Source organism: Parasteatoda tepidariorum, chromosome 7 (genome assembly GCF_043381705.1).
Source record: "Parasteatoda tepidariorum isolate YZ-2023 chromosome 7, CAS_Ptep_4.0, whole genome shotgun sequence".
In the NCBI taxonomy this organism is placed as follows: domain Eukaryota; kingdom Metazoa; phylum Arthropoda; class Arachnida; order Araneae; family Theridiidae; genus Parasteatoda; species Parasteatoda tepidariorum.
The window spans coordinates 43,788,747-43,808,636 of NC_092210.1; the positions used below are offsets into that span (position 1 = coordinate 43,788,747).

Sequence of the window (19,890 nt, forward strand, 5' to 3'; positions counted from 1 at the left end):
ATGAAAGCATGTTTTATTCTATGGAATAATGTTGATCTTACCGGGTTCCCATAGGTGATGTGAGATAGATATGAATGTCTCCTCTTCTCATGGCAGTTAAAGTGAGCTTTGCCTGAACATGTTCTAGGAATCGTACGTGCTCACAACGTACATATAAGGTAAGCTCCACATGGCTCTTGGCAGGAATTAATCTGTTGGTATCAAATCATTTATTATCAGATAAGACTGAAGAGGTAAGATATATTTGCACTATACATATAATTGATATATATATATATATATATATATATATATATATATCTTTGCATCTTTCTCTTTGTAAAAATAAGTAGTAAAAATTTCAACATAACGAGAAAAATCATCTATTACAGATACGAAATATTCAGCTCCGCCAACTGAATTTACTGGACTTTTACCCCAAACATCCATATGTACTTTCTCTAATACACTTTTAGTCATTATACCATGATTTACTTTAAAACTAGTTCTAGTCGATTTAGTTATTTTACAAGTATTACAAGTATCAAATTTACCACACAAATTATCTAAACCATTCACAACATTGTTTTGACTCATATGATTTAACATTCCAATATTTAAGTGGCAAAATCGTCTATGAACCAATTCCCTATCTAGACCTGTACTAAATGCTAATTCTTTAGTTACTACCACTTTTTCAACATAGCCTTTAAGTATATACAACTTATCAATTCTAGGTACAGTAAATAAATAATTATGGTTTTTACCAAATACAGTCATTTTGTTGTTACCCCATTTTACAGTAATCCCTGCTAAATCCATATTCGAACCGCTTATTAAATTTCTACGCATATTGGGTGCAAAATATACATTTTCTAATTTTATGGGAACAAATTTATCTCTATCTTTAACATTAAAATGTATATCACCAATACCAAAAATATCAGACTTACTATTTTTATCTCCAACAAGTACTTGACTAGGATTCAAAGTCTTGAAGTTACTAAAGTAGTCTCTTTGTGTACAGAAGTGAGCTGTGCTGGCAGTGTCAATCAGGAATTCAACAAACTGCTTGTCTTTCCTTTGGCGAATTTCAGCATCTCTTATCGTAGTCAAATCACTGTAAAAAGTTTCCTTGGAATCTTGAGTTTTAGAATTCCGTTTCGTGGTTTTCTTCTTCAGGAAACATCTTTCCGCACTATGTCCTTTCTTATTGCAGTAGGAACACATAATTGTTGTTGTTGTATCATTGCCCAGGACGCGACCACTGCTTTTATTTCCATTCAACTTCCGATAGGCTTGCTTTCTAGTAGATGAAGTAGTATAAGCATCGGCGACTATGTCCTCTCCTCTGTCTTTCTGCTTTTGTTGTATCCTTCCAGATTCGATTAGGAGCTCCTTTTCAACATTAGAAATCGAAAAATCTTTATCTTCTAGTCGATAAAGCATTTGAACTAAGTTGTCATAATCTGCTGGCAATCTTCTAATTAATTGGAAACATGTGAGCTTTTCTGGCATTTCAAAACCTGCGTCATGAATCTGTTTCCTTTTTTCATTTACTAACTTGCAGAAAATGCCAATAGTCTCCTTCTCTGGATCAAACTTCAATTCAAAGAATTCATCAATAAGTCCGGCTAACCGTGCTCGGGAGGTAGGTTCAAAGTTTTCTTTCAAAATAGTCCACGCTGTCTTTCCGTCCTCTGTGTCGGCTATCAGCGGTTGAAACTGCTCATCAATTCCTTGGAATATAGTAGAGTAACTTCTAGCTTTTCGCATTTCATAAGAGCGTAAGTCTCTGTCTGTTGCATCAGTTGGTAATGNAATGACTAGTAAACTTTGTCCATCAAAAATGATGTCTCCCTCCGTGGACAATTAATATAGTTCTGTAAATATGCAATAAAGGGCAGCATATGCGAAATCCCTATAAGACAGCTGCTGGGAGGGGTAACCATTCCATTTTCTAATGTTAACTGTCAGTTGTTTTTGTTCTCTTTGGTGTCAGTTTTGGATTGTTGTGTTCAACTGGGGATTGGCAAAGTTCTCACTCTATACTCCGTGGACATCATAAAGAAGGTAAGAGAACATTATTTTATTTTTGATAGATGAATTTCAGATTGCAAAAATAGTATATTTAACAAAAAGAACTGCCCCATTTTTCTAACTTTAAAATTAAAAATCAGAAAAATTCAAGAACTAGTTTTTGTCTCCTCCGTGGACATAACAAGTCCACAAAGGAGAAGACACAGTCAATGTAAGAGACAATGTGTTAGATAACCATAATACAATTTTAATAATTAAAAAACTATTTTCGTTTAATTGATATTTTTTAAAATGGAACAAATGTGTTAATTTGTTTCTATTTTTAAAGAAAATCAATTAAGTTTAACTTTTTCTTATCGGAGAAGTAAATATTGGCAATTTTTCTAAATAATTTCTGTGATGTTTAACATTTTTTTTCTCTTCAAATTTTAGGAAAAAAATTGCAAAACCAAAATTTAAGAAAAGAAAGCAATCAAATGTTCAAATGCAAAAGAGAAGGGAACAGAAAAAACTTAGTATGAGACAAGCTAGACAGAAATTAAAAGAAAACCCTATATTGTTTGAAGAAAGTAAAAGAAAAAAAAAAGTGCAAGAAACTTTAAAATTTGTATCAGAAAAAGATTTAACAGAAAATGTACTTAAATTTCTAGAAATTGATAGAGCTAGTCGTTTGTGCCCAGGGAAAAAAGGAACAATAACAAGAAGAAAAGAGAAAAAACAAAAACGTTATTTGGATGACAATATGTTTAACTTGCATAAAATGGTCACAAAAGAGTACCCTCAATACTCAACTTTCATGTGGAGTCTAAATTTTTATTTCAATAGTCTTTACATTTTAATTTATTAATATTCAGTAAGAATTATTTAAGAAATTTTACACCTAGGTTAAAAATGGATGTTTCCTTTCATAGCAGCATGATTAATCGGAAGTAGCTCTATCTCTAATAATGAAATATTTTATTATTTACTTATTAATGTTAAACTCATATCAGTTGTGCCCAATAATTAATGAATTAATCTTCATTGACATTTTATATTTTATAACATAAAATGTCTCCTCCGTTGACTATTACATCTCCTCCGTGGACAAGGCAGAATTTAAAATATTTTAAATCTTGTAAAAAATAAAATAGAAAACTTGACCATTATTATAAGGACATATAACAAAAATAAATAAAGGCATTTATGTAATTTTTATCACTTTTTTAATTACTTTAATTTAAGAAATTTTTTTAGTCTATTTATATCTTTTCAGTGAGAATGACCCTAATAATATATTATTTCATAAATTTCAAAAATTTATTTCTTGACATTTATAAATGTTAACATTGGTTTAACATTGGTTGACATTGGTTGATTAAGCCACTAATATATTTATTTATATTAAATATTTAAAAAAAATATTGTACAGATCATTTAAATGTTTTAAAATATAAAAATGAGTTTTGTTTTGACTATTATAGCAATATGGAAACCACAAGGAATTAATTACCTAAGGAGTTTCCAATTTTATAGTAGAGCATATGAAAAGGAGACGCATTTTATCATCAATTCACGGTTTAAACTTCCACGCTACATCAATAACTTAACTTCTAATTACATTGATGTATTTATTGTTTTCTTTTATAAATTTCAATTGAATTCATGAAGCATTTTGCAATCAAATGATTATTTATTTTATTTTAGAAGATATTTTAAGGACGTGGTAATGCTTTAAAATGCTATGAAATGCTTTAAAGAGTAAATTACAATTTATTTCAAAGTTTTACAATTTTTATTTTTATAAATATAATTTAATGTTGAACAAATTACTTATTTTTGCAGCATAACTCCTTTACACTTAAAAATAAAATCCAAAAAGCGATGTTAATGTAATTTTTTATCTTTGTCTATAGTAAAATTTATTACATGGTGTTATGCGATACACAGATAAATAAAAATATGACAGAAGCACTTTCTACGTACAATAGAACTAAAATCTATATAAGTAAAGCAGAATGTTTATATGTTAGTGCGCACAGTGCTCAAAATAAAAAACGAACCACTTTGAATAACTTTTGATCTAATGATCGTTCTGCGACTCAATCTTAATGATTCAAGGGGGGGGGACCTCGAATATGCTAATTAATTAGTGCTGATGAAAAGAATTTTAACCCATTAATGGTTCTGCATGTAAAAAACCGTATTTTAACCTTCAATCTTCCCCTCATATCTAATCAGGTTTTTCAATGTTATTAAATAGAGAAATAGTGTATTGGGAAGAAACATTCGCCTAATTTTGCCCATTTGCTAATCCGGCAGTGGGTTATGAAATCGGACACGGAAACGTACTTTCTCTGAGTAAACAAACCTTTTCTGAGATTGTTAAAACATTTCAAGCAAAATAAATAATATGTAATCAATGATTTTTACTTTCAGAAAATAGTAATCGTTACTTTCTCTAGATGGCAGCACTAAAATATAGTTAGTAATTCAAAAAGTTAAGAGGATAAAAAAATTGATAAATATAAAGATATTAGAAGAAATCTATTAATGGTTACGTACACATTTTTGGAAGAAATTTTAAATAACATATAAGAGAATTTCTTTGTGAAAATTTTAAATTAAAAATAAATTTCATTCGAATAAAAATAAAATTAATTTGAATTCTATTATTTAAAATTGAATAGCCATAATAAAATTTATGTACTTTGCTTCTAATGCTAATGCACATATGCCTGCAGCTAAGGGTGCCGATGCTGACGTTCCAGTATGGGTTGATGTACAGCCATGATGAAGATCTGTTGTTACCTATAATTATTAAGTAATTATTATTTCACTAGAATAACTATTTCACAAGAATGACTATTTCATAAGAATGATTACTAGTTACTTTACCAGAAATCAGAAATTTATAAAAAGACGATTCAAAATCTGAATTCTAAATTTTAATTTATACTATTGAAATTCATGAAGCACTATATTCATGAAGCATTAATATTTTGTTCATTTATAGTCACGGAACAAAAAACAAAGAAGAAAAAAAAGATTTTTATAGAGAAATTATCTCAATGACCTAATGCTTGTTTTGATCAAAAAGGGAAGGAACTGCTGTAGACTTATTTATTTTCCTCTTTTTTTTTCAATTCAAAGATTTTTTAAATATATATATCTTAAAAATATACAAAATATGTTCTTGTACAATTAAAATTTTCAACGGATCTGTCCATGTCAGAACTTTTTTGTGAGTAAAAACGATTTTGAAACTTATTTCGTGATTCTGCGGTTTATAAAACTAATTAGCGTTAAATGCCTTTAATAGGATTAAATGTGTAAACATAACTTGGTTCTGAAAAAAAATTCTGCTGAGTCCCAAATAATGCTACGTTACACATTAAAAAATTAGTTTGTTGTATTTCTCTTACTTTACAAAAATTCATTGACATACCATATGTTAAGTTTTATTCATTTATTTATTAATGTAAAGGTTTTATTTACCCTAATTTCTCTGAATTATTTGAGTGCAGAAGTTGGTAAGATTTTCAACTCGCTACCTTGTTTTATACCTGGTAATAGTGCGTAAGCGATTGATACAATCAAGAATAATTTTAAGTATAAAATCCGCCACTACATTTTCATATTTTTTGAATGCATGCATTTCGTTTTTACAAGAACAAGATTCGGTACAAAAAATTTAATATACCGTGATTTTTACACAGTAATAATTAACAGTAACAGTAAAAATTACGGTTTGATATTTTACAGTAAAATTGTATTTAATGGTAAATATAGATTTTAAGGAGGATGCACATAAAGTGCTGGTACTTTCTACTGTAATTTGAACCAGAATTTCAGACAGTGTATGCACACGTAATGAATTTTTGAGAATGTCTTACAATCTGTCTCTCCCCATTGGATCCGCTGCTGTATGTAGTAGCTAACGTAGAAGAACAGGCTTCACTGTACCAAGGTACCAGACCATTCTCAGTGGCACTGCTTATAGAGAGCGTCCACATTGAATTGGTGTAACCATCACAGTTGCAGTTATCGTGCTCTCGTCCACCATTCCCCGATGCCCATACAAAGATGGATCCCAGACCATTTCGACCCTGAAACATCATGATACTTTAACATAAAACAGAAATTTTAAATTTCTTAGAACAAACCTTATTTTTTTAAATGTTACAATTAAAAAAAAGTGAATTAGCATAAATTTAAAACCGAAGTACACTATTTTGCAAAATGAATCTCTATATTAAATTTATATTTCGACCAAATCTCTTATTATTTGAATCAACCATAAATCATGTTAAGCAGTTCAGTAGATTAAAGATCACTACATGTTTTGCCAAATCAGTGGAGTACCAGATGCACTAAAACTAATGAAACCCTTATTTGGAATAGGAATACTACGTTTTAGTTAAATCGAGTGAATGTTACACTTACTTTAACCTATTTGAGTATTTATGAATACATAAACAGTATAATAACAAGTAAAATATAACAAGAAATATATATTATATTATTGTTAAATATCCTCCAATATTTATCATAATTAGGAAAAAAAGATATCTTAGGTTCTGAAATAAAACTCATAAAGAGACCTTAATTATTTGAGTTTTCATCATTAGTGAAAGGTATTTCAGACTGAAAAACTTATCACTGGGCTCAAATTTTTTCTAATTTTTTTTCCTAAATAACTGCTTTGATATTGTACTTAGATTAAAAGTTTTTCTTATTCACAATTTAGCAACCAAATTCAATAAATGATTGCAATATAATTTCTCGATAATGCACCACATGTAAACGTTCCACGAATTACAAAGAGATCTCGAAAAAGATGTTCTAATGTTAGCGATGTTAAAAATAAAAAAAAACGATTCATGAATCGAACATGAAAAGTAATAGTTAACATAAAAAGTAATAGTTAGCATAAAAATCTACCTCATATTACGCTAGACTATGACAAAATTTACCAGGGAATTGCCAGGATATGAGACTGAAGGTGTCACCAGAATAAATGGTTAAAAAAAAATTTAAAAAATTTGGGACTATTCATTTCTTAATATATTAAATAATACTCAAGAAAAATGAGTAGATTATAAATAATGGTCCATATTCAGAACAATTTAATATTTTTCATTATTGCATTATAACAAAACTTTAAAAAAAAGACATTTAAACTGTTATTAACAGTAATTTAAATATTTTGAATGAACAATAAAGAAAGGTTACCGATGACTGTGACCTTTCTTTACAGAATTTTCTTTTCTTAAAAAATATATGTTACCTTCAAAATACCCTCTTTGAATGCGGTAGAAGCTAGGGGACCAGGTCCATCTACGGTCTTACCATCATCGTCGGGCCCCCAAGAGGCACTGTAGATGTCAATGTGAGCTGGATTCAAACTAAGGGATTGAGCTTCCACTGCATCAGTCACATCACCATCCAACATCCGGACACCTGTCCACATCACACAGATAATCATTGTATATATTAATTAGTGCTGATGAAAAGAATTTTAACCCATTAATGGTTCTGCATGTAAAAAACCGTATTTTAACCTTCAATCTTCCCCTCATATCTAATCAGGTTTTTCAATGTTATTAAATAGAGAAATAGTGTATTGGGAAGAAACATTCGCCTAATTTTGCCCATTTGCTAATCCGGCAGTGGGTTATGAAATCGGACACGGAAACGTACTTTCTCTGAGTAAACAAACCTTTTCTGAGATTGTTAAAACATTTCAAGCAAAATAAATAATATGTAATCAATGATTTTTACTTTCAGAAAATAGTAATCGTTACTTTCTCTAGATGGCAGCACTAAAATATAGTTAGTAATTCAAAAAGTTAAGAGGATAAAAAAATTGATAAATATAAAGATATTAGAAGAAATCTATTAATGGTTACGTACACATTTTTGGAAGAAATTTTAAATAACATATAAGAGAATTTCTTTGTGAAAATTTTAAATTAAAAATAAATTTCATTCGAATAAAAATAAAATTAATTTGAATTCTATTATTTAAAATTGAATAGCCATAATAAAATTTATGTACTTTGCTTCTAATGCTAATGCACATATGCCTGCAGCTAAGGGTGCCGATGCTGACGTTCCAGTATGGGTTGATGTACAGCCATGATGAAGATCTGTTGTTACCTATAATTATTAAGTAATTATTATTTCACTAGAATAACTATTTCACAAGAATGACTATTTCATAAGAATGATTACTAGTTACTTTACCAGAAATCAGAAATTTATAAAAAGACGATTCAAAATCTGAATTCTAAATTTTAATTTATACTATTGAAATTCATGAAGCACTNGAAAAAAATGGTTAAATAGCAATTTATTTATATACGTTTAAAAAGGGTTTTTTAATAATTTTTTTCTTCCCGTTTGAAAATCTTTTTACTTGCTTCCGCTATAACATCAAAACAGCTCATAATAAAGAAGCTCTCCTAGTGGCGTATAACGACATTTCTGGACATGGGTTGTTATGTAGTTTCAATTCTGATATGTGCCCTAACTCGACTAGAAGGTTGTCACAAAATTTTTGGAACCCTGTTATACATAACGTTGTTGAACTTGTATATTTCGTAAAAAAATAGGTTTAGAAATGTCACATTAAAAAAACAGTGGCTTTGATAGAATAACCGATTGCAGATTTAAAATCAACGATACGAAAAGATCTAAGATTTTCTAAAAAAAACCTCATGCAATAGAAAACTAAAAAAGAAAAATTGCTGCCCAGTATTATATTCTAAGAAATTGCAAATATTTAATTGTACTAAAGCCTAAGTTGTAAATGTCTAGAATTGGAAATGAATCTTCAATGGTGGCTGGAACCAGCTTTAGATTAGTAGGGTCAGTTTTTTCTATGAGCACTAAAAGCGTCTGAGACGCAATGCCGATCACTATCATGCTATTGACTACAAAAAATGAATTCTTAACCTCCGAAATCCAACTGGCTGGCTGTTGCAAAAATATTTTTTGTTTTTGTTTAACAAAACATGCTTCAGAAATTAACTATAACTTTCCCGTTGTTTTCTAATTATTTTTCCAATATAACTGTAATTTTAGTTACTGCATTGAAATTTACAAATAAAAAAAAATAGATCCAAACAATGAAAAAATCTGGGAAAGTTTATTTACATATCTGTGGAAACTGTCTATTCTCCCTTTCCTAATATTAAACGGGGAAGCGGAAGCAGAATTTACCGATAGAAGAAAGTTGTCAAATCATCCAGTATGTTTTAACAAACAGAAAAATATGTTACTGTTCAAAATGGTGTCATGATTCTTTCATCATAAGTTAAATAACTGGCATGCAGATAGACAAACAGATGTTCCACGTCTGTTATTGAGACATTATTGAGACACGACATCAATGATCTTAATGCAAATAGCAGGATTTTATATCACTTCAGAGATTTGACTTCAAATATTATATTTCTTTTATTAGCTCATTCTTTTCTATTTTACTTTTATGCGTTTATCATGTTTCTAAATCTTGTTTCCTTTGCGTATTTGTTTTCTTTCTAATTTGTTAAACTGAAGTAAAATCTTTATGGCGTTTCAATTTACCCAATGATGTTTGGAAGTATTATTAGAGCCCGAAACATTTCGTTTCCATTTAAGAATCATTTTCGGTACTTTTCGGTACCGAAAATTCGGTACACTTGGTACTTTTCGTTTGGTTTAAAGCGAAAAGTCGCTAAAAAATTTAGACCTCCACCAACTTTTTATATTTTTATATATATTTTGTTAAAAATTAAAAAAAATTTGTTGAATTTTTTGAGCCTAGCTTACCGAAGAGTACCATTAGGTTTCTTAAAAGTTACGACCTCAGCAAGTTCACCCTAATATCACTTATTATTTTCCACCATGCCTTAATTTAAATGCTTCAGTTTGTGCTTAAAATGTCTATTTTTTTGATGAATATTATGCGTAATGATTCTAAAATCCTGGAACAAACTTCGAGAGGAGGTAGGAAGCATCATGAGGATTAAGAATTGCACAGGAACCAATGACCGAAAATATCAGCAAACGTCGCTAGGGGTGCTTCTCTATTCGTAACTACGCATGCGCTTTATCAATTAAATTTACTTATCTAAATTATCTTAATTACATCATAATTTTATGTGTTCTAACAATTATTGTGAAAAATTGCATTGAAATAGACGCAAAAATAGCTGTTTTAAAGTAATTTAATGATTTGTCTAGCTTATAAATTAATTGCTGCATCTTTAAAATACGATTAAAAGCCCGATGCTGTACCAATTTAAACACAATTTTCGGTAGTGATAACTGGTATATTATTAGAATTAAGATGAAATTAAGATAATTTAAATAATAAGAGTACCTGATCAAAGGCAGCCTTAAAACCAGTTGGTTATAGGGAAGCGGCCCAAGAGTACCCGGATATTTACAGTCATGTAAACTGAATCATTATTTAAAATAAGCAGTCAAACCATCTTTTTGAAATAGTATATTCGATTTAAGCTAGTTATCTTCTGCACTGAGAAAAAGAGCTTAAACACAACAACCAGAATTTGGTAGAATGTAATGTATTTCTGTCACTATGGGAACACAAAAAAGCTCGGTAATTCTTACCGAAGAGCTTTGATAATGACTTTTGGTAAAATTATCAATGAAATATGGTTTCATAATGTGTGGTAAAATTCGGTAAATGTGGCATAATTTGGTAATTTTATCATGATATCTTAGAGCACGGCATAAAACCCCGTTATTTGGTTAAATTTACTTTTCAGTTTTGCGTTTTTTGCGAAGTGTGAGGTAATGAGAATTAGGATTTTGAAAACCAGAATTTCTAGTAAACAGTTACCATATGAACATAATTACCAAATGAATGGCTTAAATACCGTATATATTGGTTTTAATTGTCAAAATTATGTTTTTTTTTTATTTTACACTGTACTATACAGTACGGTAATGTTACCATTTTCTTCTCCGTGCATAAAAACTTAATTTTAATAAAAAGACAGTAGTTTATGAGTTGATTAAAAAATTTAAAAAAAAATTAAACTTACCTCCTACTAAAGCATCATAGGCAACTCCAACTGAACAAATGCTGTTATTTGCGTTAGCCGCCACTTCACCAGCACATCTCGTACCGTGTCTGAAAATAATAAAACATTAGCTTCAATAATAAAAGATAAAACATTATCATCATTTTTAACTAAAACCACTATTTATTATTTAAAGTAATACAAATATCATTTTTAATTGAAACACCTAATCAAAAAGAAATGTTTACACTGTTAGTAATTCCTCGAAAAAAATGGTTAAATAGCAATTTATTTATATACGCATGTGAGACCTGGACAATGTCCCGTGGAGATGAAAACATGATAGCTAGTTTTGAGAGAAAAATACTGCGAAGCATTTTTGGTGGAATAAGTGAAAACGGTACCTGGTTTAGAAGATCAAATACGGAACTCTACAAAGCATATAAAGAGCCTGATGTCATTAAATTTATCAAAATTCAAAGGATTAAATGGGCAGGCCGCATTATAAGAATGGAGGATAGCAGGACAACCAAAAAAGTTTTCTGTGCCAGGCCAACAGGTACAAGAAAAAGAGGACGACCAAACCTAAGATTTTTAGACTGCCTTGAAAAGGACCTACAAATTTTAAAGATAATTAACTGGAGAACCTTGGCTAAGGGAAGAATGTCTTGGCATAGGCTTGTTGAGAAGGCCAAGGCCAATCCTGGGCTGTCGTGCCAATGAGAAGAAGAAGAAGCAATTTATTTAATTGCTATCTTACCATATTCAATCAAAACAGTCAGATAACCATAAATAAGATGGTATTCAAACTTTTATGAGTGAGAAAAAGCCTTTATTGATTGTTTTAACCTAAAACTGTTTAACAATCAAAATTCTATTCGTACCAACTAGGCTCACATTACGAAACCATTTTGTTCCGTGCAGCTGAGTACATACTGTAGCTGAGAGGGGTAATTGGTCTGTTTCATGACAGGTTTGAACAGGGGTTCGAATCCCATCTTTAACACAACATTACTTTTCCCATTCCTTGAATACATGAATAGTGTCCTGCATTCTTCTGGACTAATAGAATACCAAACTATCAATCCCGCATGAATAGCGTAGCGTAAAAAGTTTTATTTTTATGATTTAAAAACTATGGTAGTTGTAAATGATTACAAAAGCGTATGGTTTAGTATTCACAGATTTTTAACCTTCCCAGTTGTAAACAGTTTCAAAACCGTAAAGGTAAAGAAATGTTTCTAACCATAAACTTTCTGGTTAATCAGATGTACAGACTGCTGCCTGTTATTTTACCGTAATTTCAGAAAAAGAATTCCAACAGTGTGATAAAATTTTTTTTCATAAAAATTTTCAAATGCAAATCAGTTTCTACCTTACCTATTTGAATCAATGATATCGTATCGTGGTTGAGGATCGCCATCATGATTGTTTACATCATAGCTCGCATCTTTATCCTAAAAAGTATGTATAGAAGTTAAAAAATTTAACTATGGAATAATTAAACATAGAAATTTAAATTTCATCTTGAACTATTTCAAACAGTTTGTTTACTAGAGAACCATAAAAATATCAAACTAGAATAATTTATTAATTGTTTGAAATAAAATTAATTTATGCTTTAAATCAATGAAGTTTCATTAGTTTATGACTCGAAAAGACAGCCAGTATTTATAAACATTGCAGTTGCCATTAAACACGGAATTTAATTAACTATGTTCTAGTGAAGTTTTCATTAGAAGTAATGATTAATTAGAAGTTGGTATTTGAAATAAAATAAATTTGAAAAAAAAAATGAATTTCAAATTTCTGTGAGGTTTTAATTTTTAGGAATATCGAAGAAGTTTCATATATCATACTGCAAAAAAATATCTTTCAAAGAGATCTTGTATACAACAATAATTTACGTTACAAAAGTTACACTTTATTTCCTCTAATTGGGAATCGAAACTTATTTTGAAATTCTATCAAGTGAATACGTAAAGACGAAACAGAATTGCACAAATTTCAAAACATAAATATATATTTTTAACATTTTGGTAACTCCAACTTACTCAAAGTTAATCTAAACATTTGCTTTGACGTGTCTAGTATTTAGCCTAATATCTATGTTTATGTTTATTGCACTGCAAAATTAAATAATTATACAATGCAATTTCTAATAGAGAATTCTTACATACGATATTTATAAGATTATTTACGAATTTTATATAATATTTTCATTGAAACAATTGATACTGCAAATTTCTAAGAATAATGATGATATTTAAACTGAAAAATAATGAACAATCTGAGTTAAACTGCGTTATATCAGATTCAATTTTGCAGTAAATTGTAAGTGTTTATTTTCGAACGATGGATTTATGTAACTGCATTTCTTTAATAACCTAAACATAATTAAAACATAGTTTTTATAATAAGCAAAGTAAGATAGATGCAATCACAAGGACACACAATACTTCTAAAATGTTATAGTTATTTAGTTGTATAAATTATATTTGATATTATTTTTAGGAAAAGAGATAAATGTAATCGAATTTTAGGAGTTTTGCTTTAAAATGTTGTCTTAAGAATGACATGTGTCTCACTAAAATTATACTGTAAAAAATCAAATTGCTGCATTATATACTGGTAGTTTGGGTGTATAAACCGTATTCATTTTATCGTAAAATCAATTTTTACTGTAAAATATTAAACCATAATTTTTACGGATTTACTTAGTTAGAGGGATTCAGTAAATTTACGGTAATTATTATTGTAAAAATTACCAATTATCAAATTTTTTCCGTTACACGTTTTCGTAAAAATGCATTTTACGGTATAAAGTACCGCCACCCTGAGTGCGGGTATATTTTACCGTAATTAGTCAGAATTTTCACAGTCTGGAAACTATATATATGCGATTATTTAAAATATAGATGGATAAACAATAATCATCCGTGAATCCTTTAAAGAGCAACGATAATTATCAACTCTCATCCTCTTATGTAATATAAAAAAATAGCATTGAATGTTGTTCTGAAATATTGAAAAGACATGTAAAAAGACGATAAATCGTTCAACATAATTATCCATGTCTTTTCAACAATATTTGACAAATACAACTGTTAAACATTTTCATATTCTGCTGTACTCTTCCAAAACGAAAACAAAAACCTGCATATTTAAACATAAAGTAAAATTTTAGTCTTTTTATGCAATTCATAAAAAAGTACCTTTCTTTACTTTACAATAAAATCATTTCAACTGAGGTCAATCGTAATACGACAAACAAGAAGAAATACAAACAGACAAAATTGAACTTTTAGCATATTTTACAGTAAAATTATTACAGTATAAGTACGATTACCGTTACTAAGCTTATCTAAAATTTCAACGTGGTGATTTATACAGTTATTTCGAAATTTAAGCGAACAATATAAAAAACAGATATTTTAACATCGTTTTTATTTTATTTTAAGTATATATTTAAAATAAATTGGGATATTTGACTTAAATAATTTAAAATATCTTCCAAAGGCACTTTTAGCAAACAGAAACTGTGAAAAGAAATCTTTACAATGAAATAAAACCACGTTTGTAAACGGCCTTATGCTTAAACGTCTACAATGAAAACTAATCTTTAATGTTTAACAAATAGGATTGAAGATCTTACATAGTTCTTCACAATGTCTGGATGATCTTTTTCGAGTCCATCATCGAGAATTGTAACAACTATTCCTTTCCCAGTAACTCCTTGAGCCCAAGCATCTTGAACATTCATGTCTAGGCCTTCACCCCTATTCTGCAATAAAAAATATAAAAAAACATTAGCATGAACATAACTGAATAATACTGCACTTAAGTGATGCAGAGGATGATTTTGCTTCCGATGGTCATCTACAACTGATTTTATTGAAGTTGCTTACCTCACACAACAAAATTATAAAATTAAAAACGAATGAGAGAGATAGTAAAAGTTTATGCTATAATCACACCAGTTCAGTGTTTTAGAAAAGGTTACTTTAATTGATTTTAAAGCTTTTATGTATTTATATTTTTATTTATTTCTTTAATTGTAAAGCTAATTTTTTGAAACTAGAAAGAAAAGATGATTGATAGATTTAAAGAAAAATATTTCTTCTTTTACAAATCTCACGGTATCCACCACCATTTAACGCAATTTTTTATCATCGTCGCTGAACTGACTTAGTTTTTATAGTTTACGACCACAAATTTACAATTCCGTAACCTTGTCATCTTGAACTCAATCCAGAAGACAAGGAACTTTTGGATCAAGCACAGGGAGAAATTTGTCCCCATGGGGGACTTTTTGATAGAGCTAACCAGTATTTGCATTGCATAGAGATGAAAACCCCAAAAACCTCTCATGGATTGCCTGAAGGCAATGGGACTCCAACCCATGATCCGTCTTCTAATGAGGATATTTTAGGTCTCCAATGTGATCCTAGCGAGCCGTGTGCGGAATTATATCCACCAAGCGGATGACGAGATTGTATATTTTCCTTATTTTATTTCATTTTCCCAATTTTTTAAAAATTTCAAATTTTTTTTAAATTTTTGAATATTTTTAAAAGCATTTTTTTTTAAATAGTTTTTCTTATTTTATGAGTTCTATGTACCAACAGCTTATGCACAGAAAATAAAACTTATTATTACTATTCTTAATTTTCTTCGTTAATCTCTCTCTCCTTTTATCATTTTTGTCTTTATTATGTATATATATAAAAATATCAAACTAGAATAATTTATTAATTGTTTGAAATAAAATTAATTTATGCTTTAAATCAATGAAGTTTCATTAGTTTATGACTCGAAAAGANCATTTCTTTTTTACTCATTTATTTTTTGTAAACCGCTATATTAGCGTTGTATAAAAGTTGTCTAACTAGCTTATAAACATATAATATGAGGATTTAAATTAGAAACGAATAGCAACTAGAAATGTTCTATTTTTACTTCACAAGGAAGTCAAATCAAATTAGTTGTCTTACTTAAGAACGGAAGCGGCATTTGTAAAAGAACTTATCATTCTTCTAAATTGTATAAAAATAGACCGAATTATCAAAATAGATAATATGTAGCCGTGTGATCTTGAATCTATTTGATCTGAATGGGGTAATAGTTTTAAACCGCACGAGTAATTTAAAGGAATTCAGCTTCCAAAACTGCATATAATATTATCCTACATTTCATTATGTAACTTTTCATCTATTCTCGATCAATGAAATTAAAAAACAATCTATTTTGTAAATCTTCTCTGAAATCTGAAATTCTCTTTAAGAAATTATCATGCATATGTAACAAAAGTGGTCTATGTTAGGGAAAAAATGTTTTTAATTTTATATTTATCCTTCAACTATAAATTGATCTTCAAATTTATTTCGACTTCTCTAATTTCTAATTTGAAAATGCAGAAGAGCTTTACATTCAACATTCCTTGATTGAATTTCAAATTTAATTTACGCGAAAAATTAAGAACTAAAAATTACGTAATTGCGATTTCTCAGAGTATAAACTACATGCCAATTTTTTTTCGTGTTTGCAATTCAGAAATAACAATTTTAGGATCATTAGTAAACATGTATATCATATATGCTAAGAATAAAGGTAAAAACTAGAAATAAACCTAAATCCAAGATGTCGAGAATAAGTTTAATAATATTCTATTTATTTAATCATTTATTCTCACAAAATAGTGAAAAAGGAGTCAAGAAGCAATAACTATTTTCTAAAGCTATAATTAAATGAACACTTAGTATGTTTTTTAAATGAAACAATATTTAAATGTTGGTAAAATCCAAATCTCTATCTTAAAAAGTGTTTAAAATAATTGAACAATGTTGTTTTAATTTTTTTTAAATAACTTGAATAAATATATACAATTGTCAAAGTCAAAAATATTTTACATGTTATGTTTGTGAAAAATAGACACACCAAGAAAATTTTATGTCAAAAATTTTTTTTGTACCGTTTAAAATACACTATTTAAATTGAAAAATGTTTAAATGTTGAATAACGCGAGTCATAATAAAAAGGTTTAATTACTAGTGTTTCGCATTATAAATTATCTAAAACGTAACAAAATTACAAAAATGGATCTTCTTTAAAAAAAATTAATAAAGATTAAAATTTTTTTTATTTTGAGTCTCTTTTTAATAAATATTACACAATTCTCGAAACATTTATGTTCGTGACAGTGGATTCATGTATCGGATTGATGTGCCAATAAGTGCTTTTGACGGTTCTTCTACCTGTGACCATGGGGTGACTGATGCTCAGTGCTTACCAGAGGTTTTTGCCCACTTAGTCGAGGCTCTCATTTGCTCCGCTTTTTTTTCCTTCTTACTTCTTTTTTCTCTTTTTGATTTTCTTCAATAGTTTTGGTGGATATAAAAGATCTGAAGCTAATTTGTATAAATCTTACATTGACTAAATTAGCTTCATTATAGTGTTGTATATTTTATTTTATTTTATCACTGTCCTTGAACAGCCGACCTAATTTCGAGTTTACGACACTCAATGTTTAACTCCTCTGCCTTGTAATTTTGAACCAGATTTCTAAAAGACAAGGGAACTCCTGGATCAAATGTTGGAAGAATTTGGCCTTTATGGAGGACATTTTTTATAGACCCGCAGTTACGTTGCATGGAGAGGAAAACCACAAAAGCCTCCCACGATTACCCTCATGGCAAAAGCACTATAACCCATGATTCATCTACCACTGAGAATATTTTGCGTCAGCACTGTGGTTGGTGCGAGCCGGGTGCGGAGTTTGTATCGACCAGCCATTGCTGGGATTCGAACGTAGGCACCTCATTGGAAGGCGAGCGTTTTATCCCCTGAGTGTTGTATACTAGCAATTCTCTGGAGAATTTTACCGAATTATTTTCAATGATTATGCTGACTGACTTGTTCGTTGCTTACACTGAATTCTTGGGGGAACTCTATAATGTTAAGAAGCCAATAAATGTTAATTATTATTTTCCAAGCAATTCTCTTCTCGACTATACAATCCCTCCTTTTTCTCGGCTTTCTCAGCTATACCCGTTATTGCGAGAGGTTTAGAGTTATAATCTTTACTGGAGTTCAGTAGTTTTCCCGAAAAACGCATAACTTTAATTAAAAATCCACACTACGGTAAAAAAAAATTTCTCAAACTATTTAATACATTCATAAAACTTAAAAGCTCTGGTTGTGTTAATTTTCCATGTTCCTTTGACTCAATAAAGCGTTTTAATAATATTCAACATTTAATTCATCCCAAATTACGAAAGAACTTCCGAATTCTGCTGCAACTCTTCAACTCGAACGCTATGTTTCATTTTTAAATGCCTTTCCTCATCTCATCCGGCCTAGCACTTTGATCAAAATCATTTCGCGGAGAGCGAATCATCGATTGCTTTATTTAAAAGAACATTTTTCAAAAGCGGGGAGACGGTGGCTCCTTTGACGCTAATTAAGATAAAATGATGCATCAAAAATGTGTGACGCTTTCGTGCTTCGCTGACTTAGATAATGACAAGATGGGATCTTCCCAATGAATATTAATGGAAATACACCTACTCTGTTAATACAATTTCAACTAAAATTTGATTAACATGTGTTAATGTTTTGAAGTACTTAAAACATCAAAGGCTTTAAGTTTACCGGGTCATCATATGACTGCAAACTAATAGTTATTTTATGAAAGGAATGCAAACTAAAAGGTTATAAGCATTACTTTTAGAAATCCTACTATTTGAAAATTTAGAAAGATTGATCCTGAACAATATAACTAACTGCAGGAGTATGGAATTTCACTTTATTTATATTAATAAAATTTTAATGGTAATAAATATAAATCAAAAGGATAAGGTAAGATTTTGAAGGTACGATAAGCAATAGAGTGAAGCGTTTTTGCTTTTAAAGCTCATTAATAACCAAAACGTTAAAAATTTATGTATTTAACTTATTGGTTATGCATGATACAAAGTTAATGGACTATTGGTTATACAAAGACTTTAAGTTTTCTGGGTCACCTAACACCGGCAAAGTAATAGTTATTTTATGAAAGGAACACGAGAATTACAAACTAAGAAGTTATAAGCATTGCTTTTGGAAATCATACTGTTTAAATAATTTAGAAAGATTGATACCGAATAATAAATATAACTGCCGTAGTATGGAATTTGACTCTATCTACCTAAATAAGATTTCAGTGATCATAAATATGAATAATAAGAATGAGGTAAAATGTAGAAGGTAGAATAAACAATATTGTGAAGTTATTAGTTTTTATAGCTCATTAATAACGAAAAAGTTAAAAATCTATATGTTATTCAAACTTAAAGCAAAATCTGGAATAATTACATATTATATTACAAAGTGTTTTTAAAAATATATATGTAAGCATATAGAGAAAATGTATTGCATTTAACAATTATTTTAAAGCATAAAATGCACATTGCATTTTTTTGTGTATCAGGTTATTTACACAAAAGTTAAAATTGTGTTTTAATGTTAGTAAATAATAGTTAAGTTAACACACTAAGTGAGATTGAGAGAAACTCAAATTTTATCAGTCGTCTAAAAAACATAACTTCTCATAAACATAACTTTAAAATTATATATTAAAATATAATTTATATTGCATAATATATAAATTATATTGTATCTTAACATGCAATAGGCTCTTACTATATATTATTGAAAGATATGTTAAGAGCTTAATATCAAGATGCTTTTATCCACGAATTAAGCAAAGTCTTAAATATTTAGAAACAAGGTTTCCTAAGGCACCGTATCTACACATGCCTGCTTAAAAACCTATTTTTAAACCTTTTTACATAGATGGAAGCTTAGAAACTAAAAT

General features: G+C 29.2%; 1 protein-coding gene across 1 annotated transcript in view; it reads right to left on the minus strand.

Annotated features, from left to right (window-relative positions):
• The window catches only part of LOC139426087 (uncharacterized), a 183,565-nt gene that overhangs the window by 27,399 nt on the left and 136,276 nt on the right, over positions 1-19,890 (minus strand). Inside the window, exons 4-11 of the mRNA XM_071183760.1 lie at positions 14,692-14,820; positions 12,417-12,493; positions 11,058-11,146; positions 7,289-7,461; positions 5,895-6,107; positions 4,690-4,809; positions 406-1,839; positions 42-205 (exon numbers count right to left, since the gene is read on the minus strand). Coding sequence (XP_071039861.1) covers positions 42-205; positions 406-1,839; positions 4,690-4,809; positions 5,895-6,107; positions 7,289-7,461; positions 11,058-11,146; positions 12,417-12,493; positions 14,692-14,820 — 2,399 coding nt within the window. The remainder of the gene's footprint in view (positions 1-41; positions 206-405; positions 1,840-4,689; positions 4,810-5,894; positions 6,108-7,288; positions 7,462-11,057; positions 11,147-12,416; positions 12,494-14,691; positions 14,821-19,890) is intronic.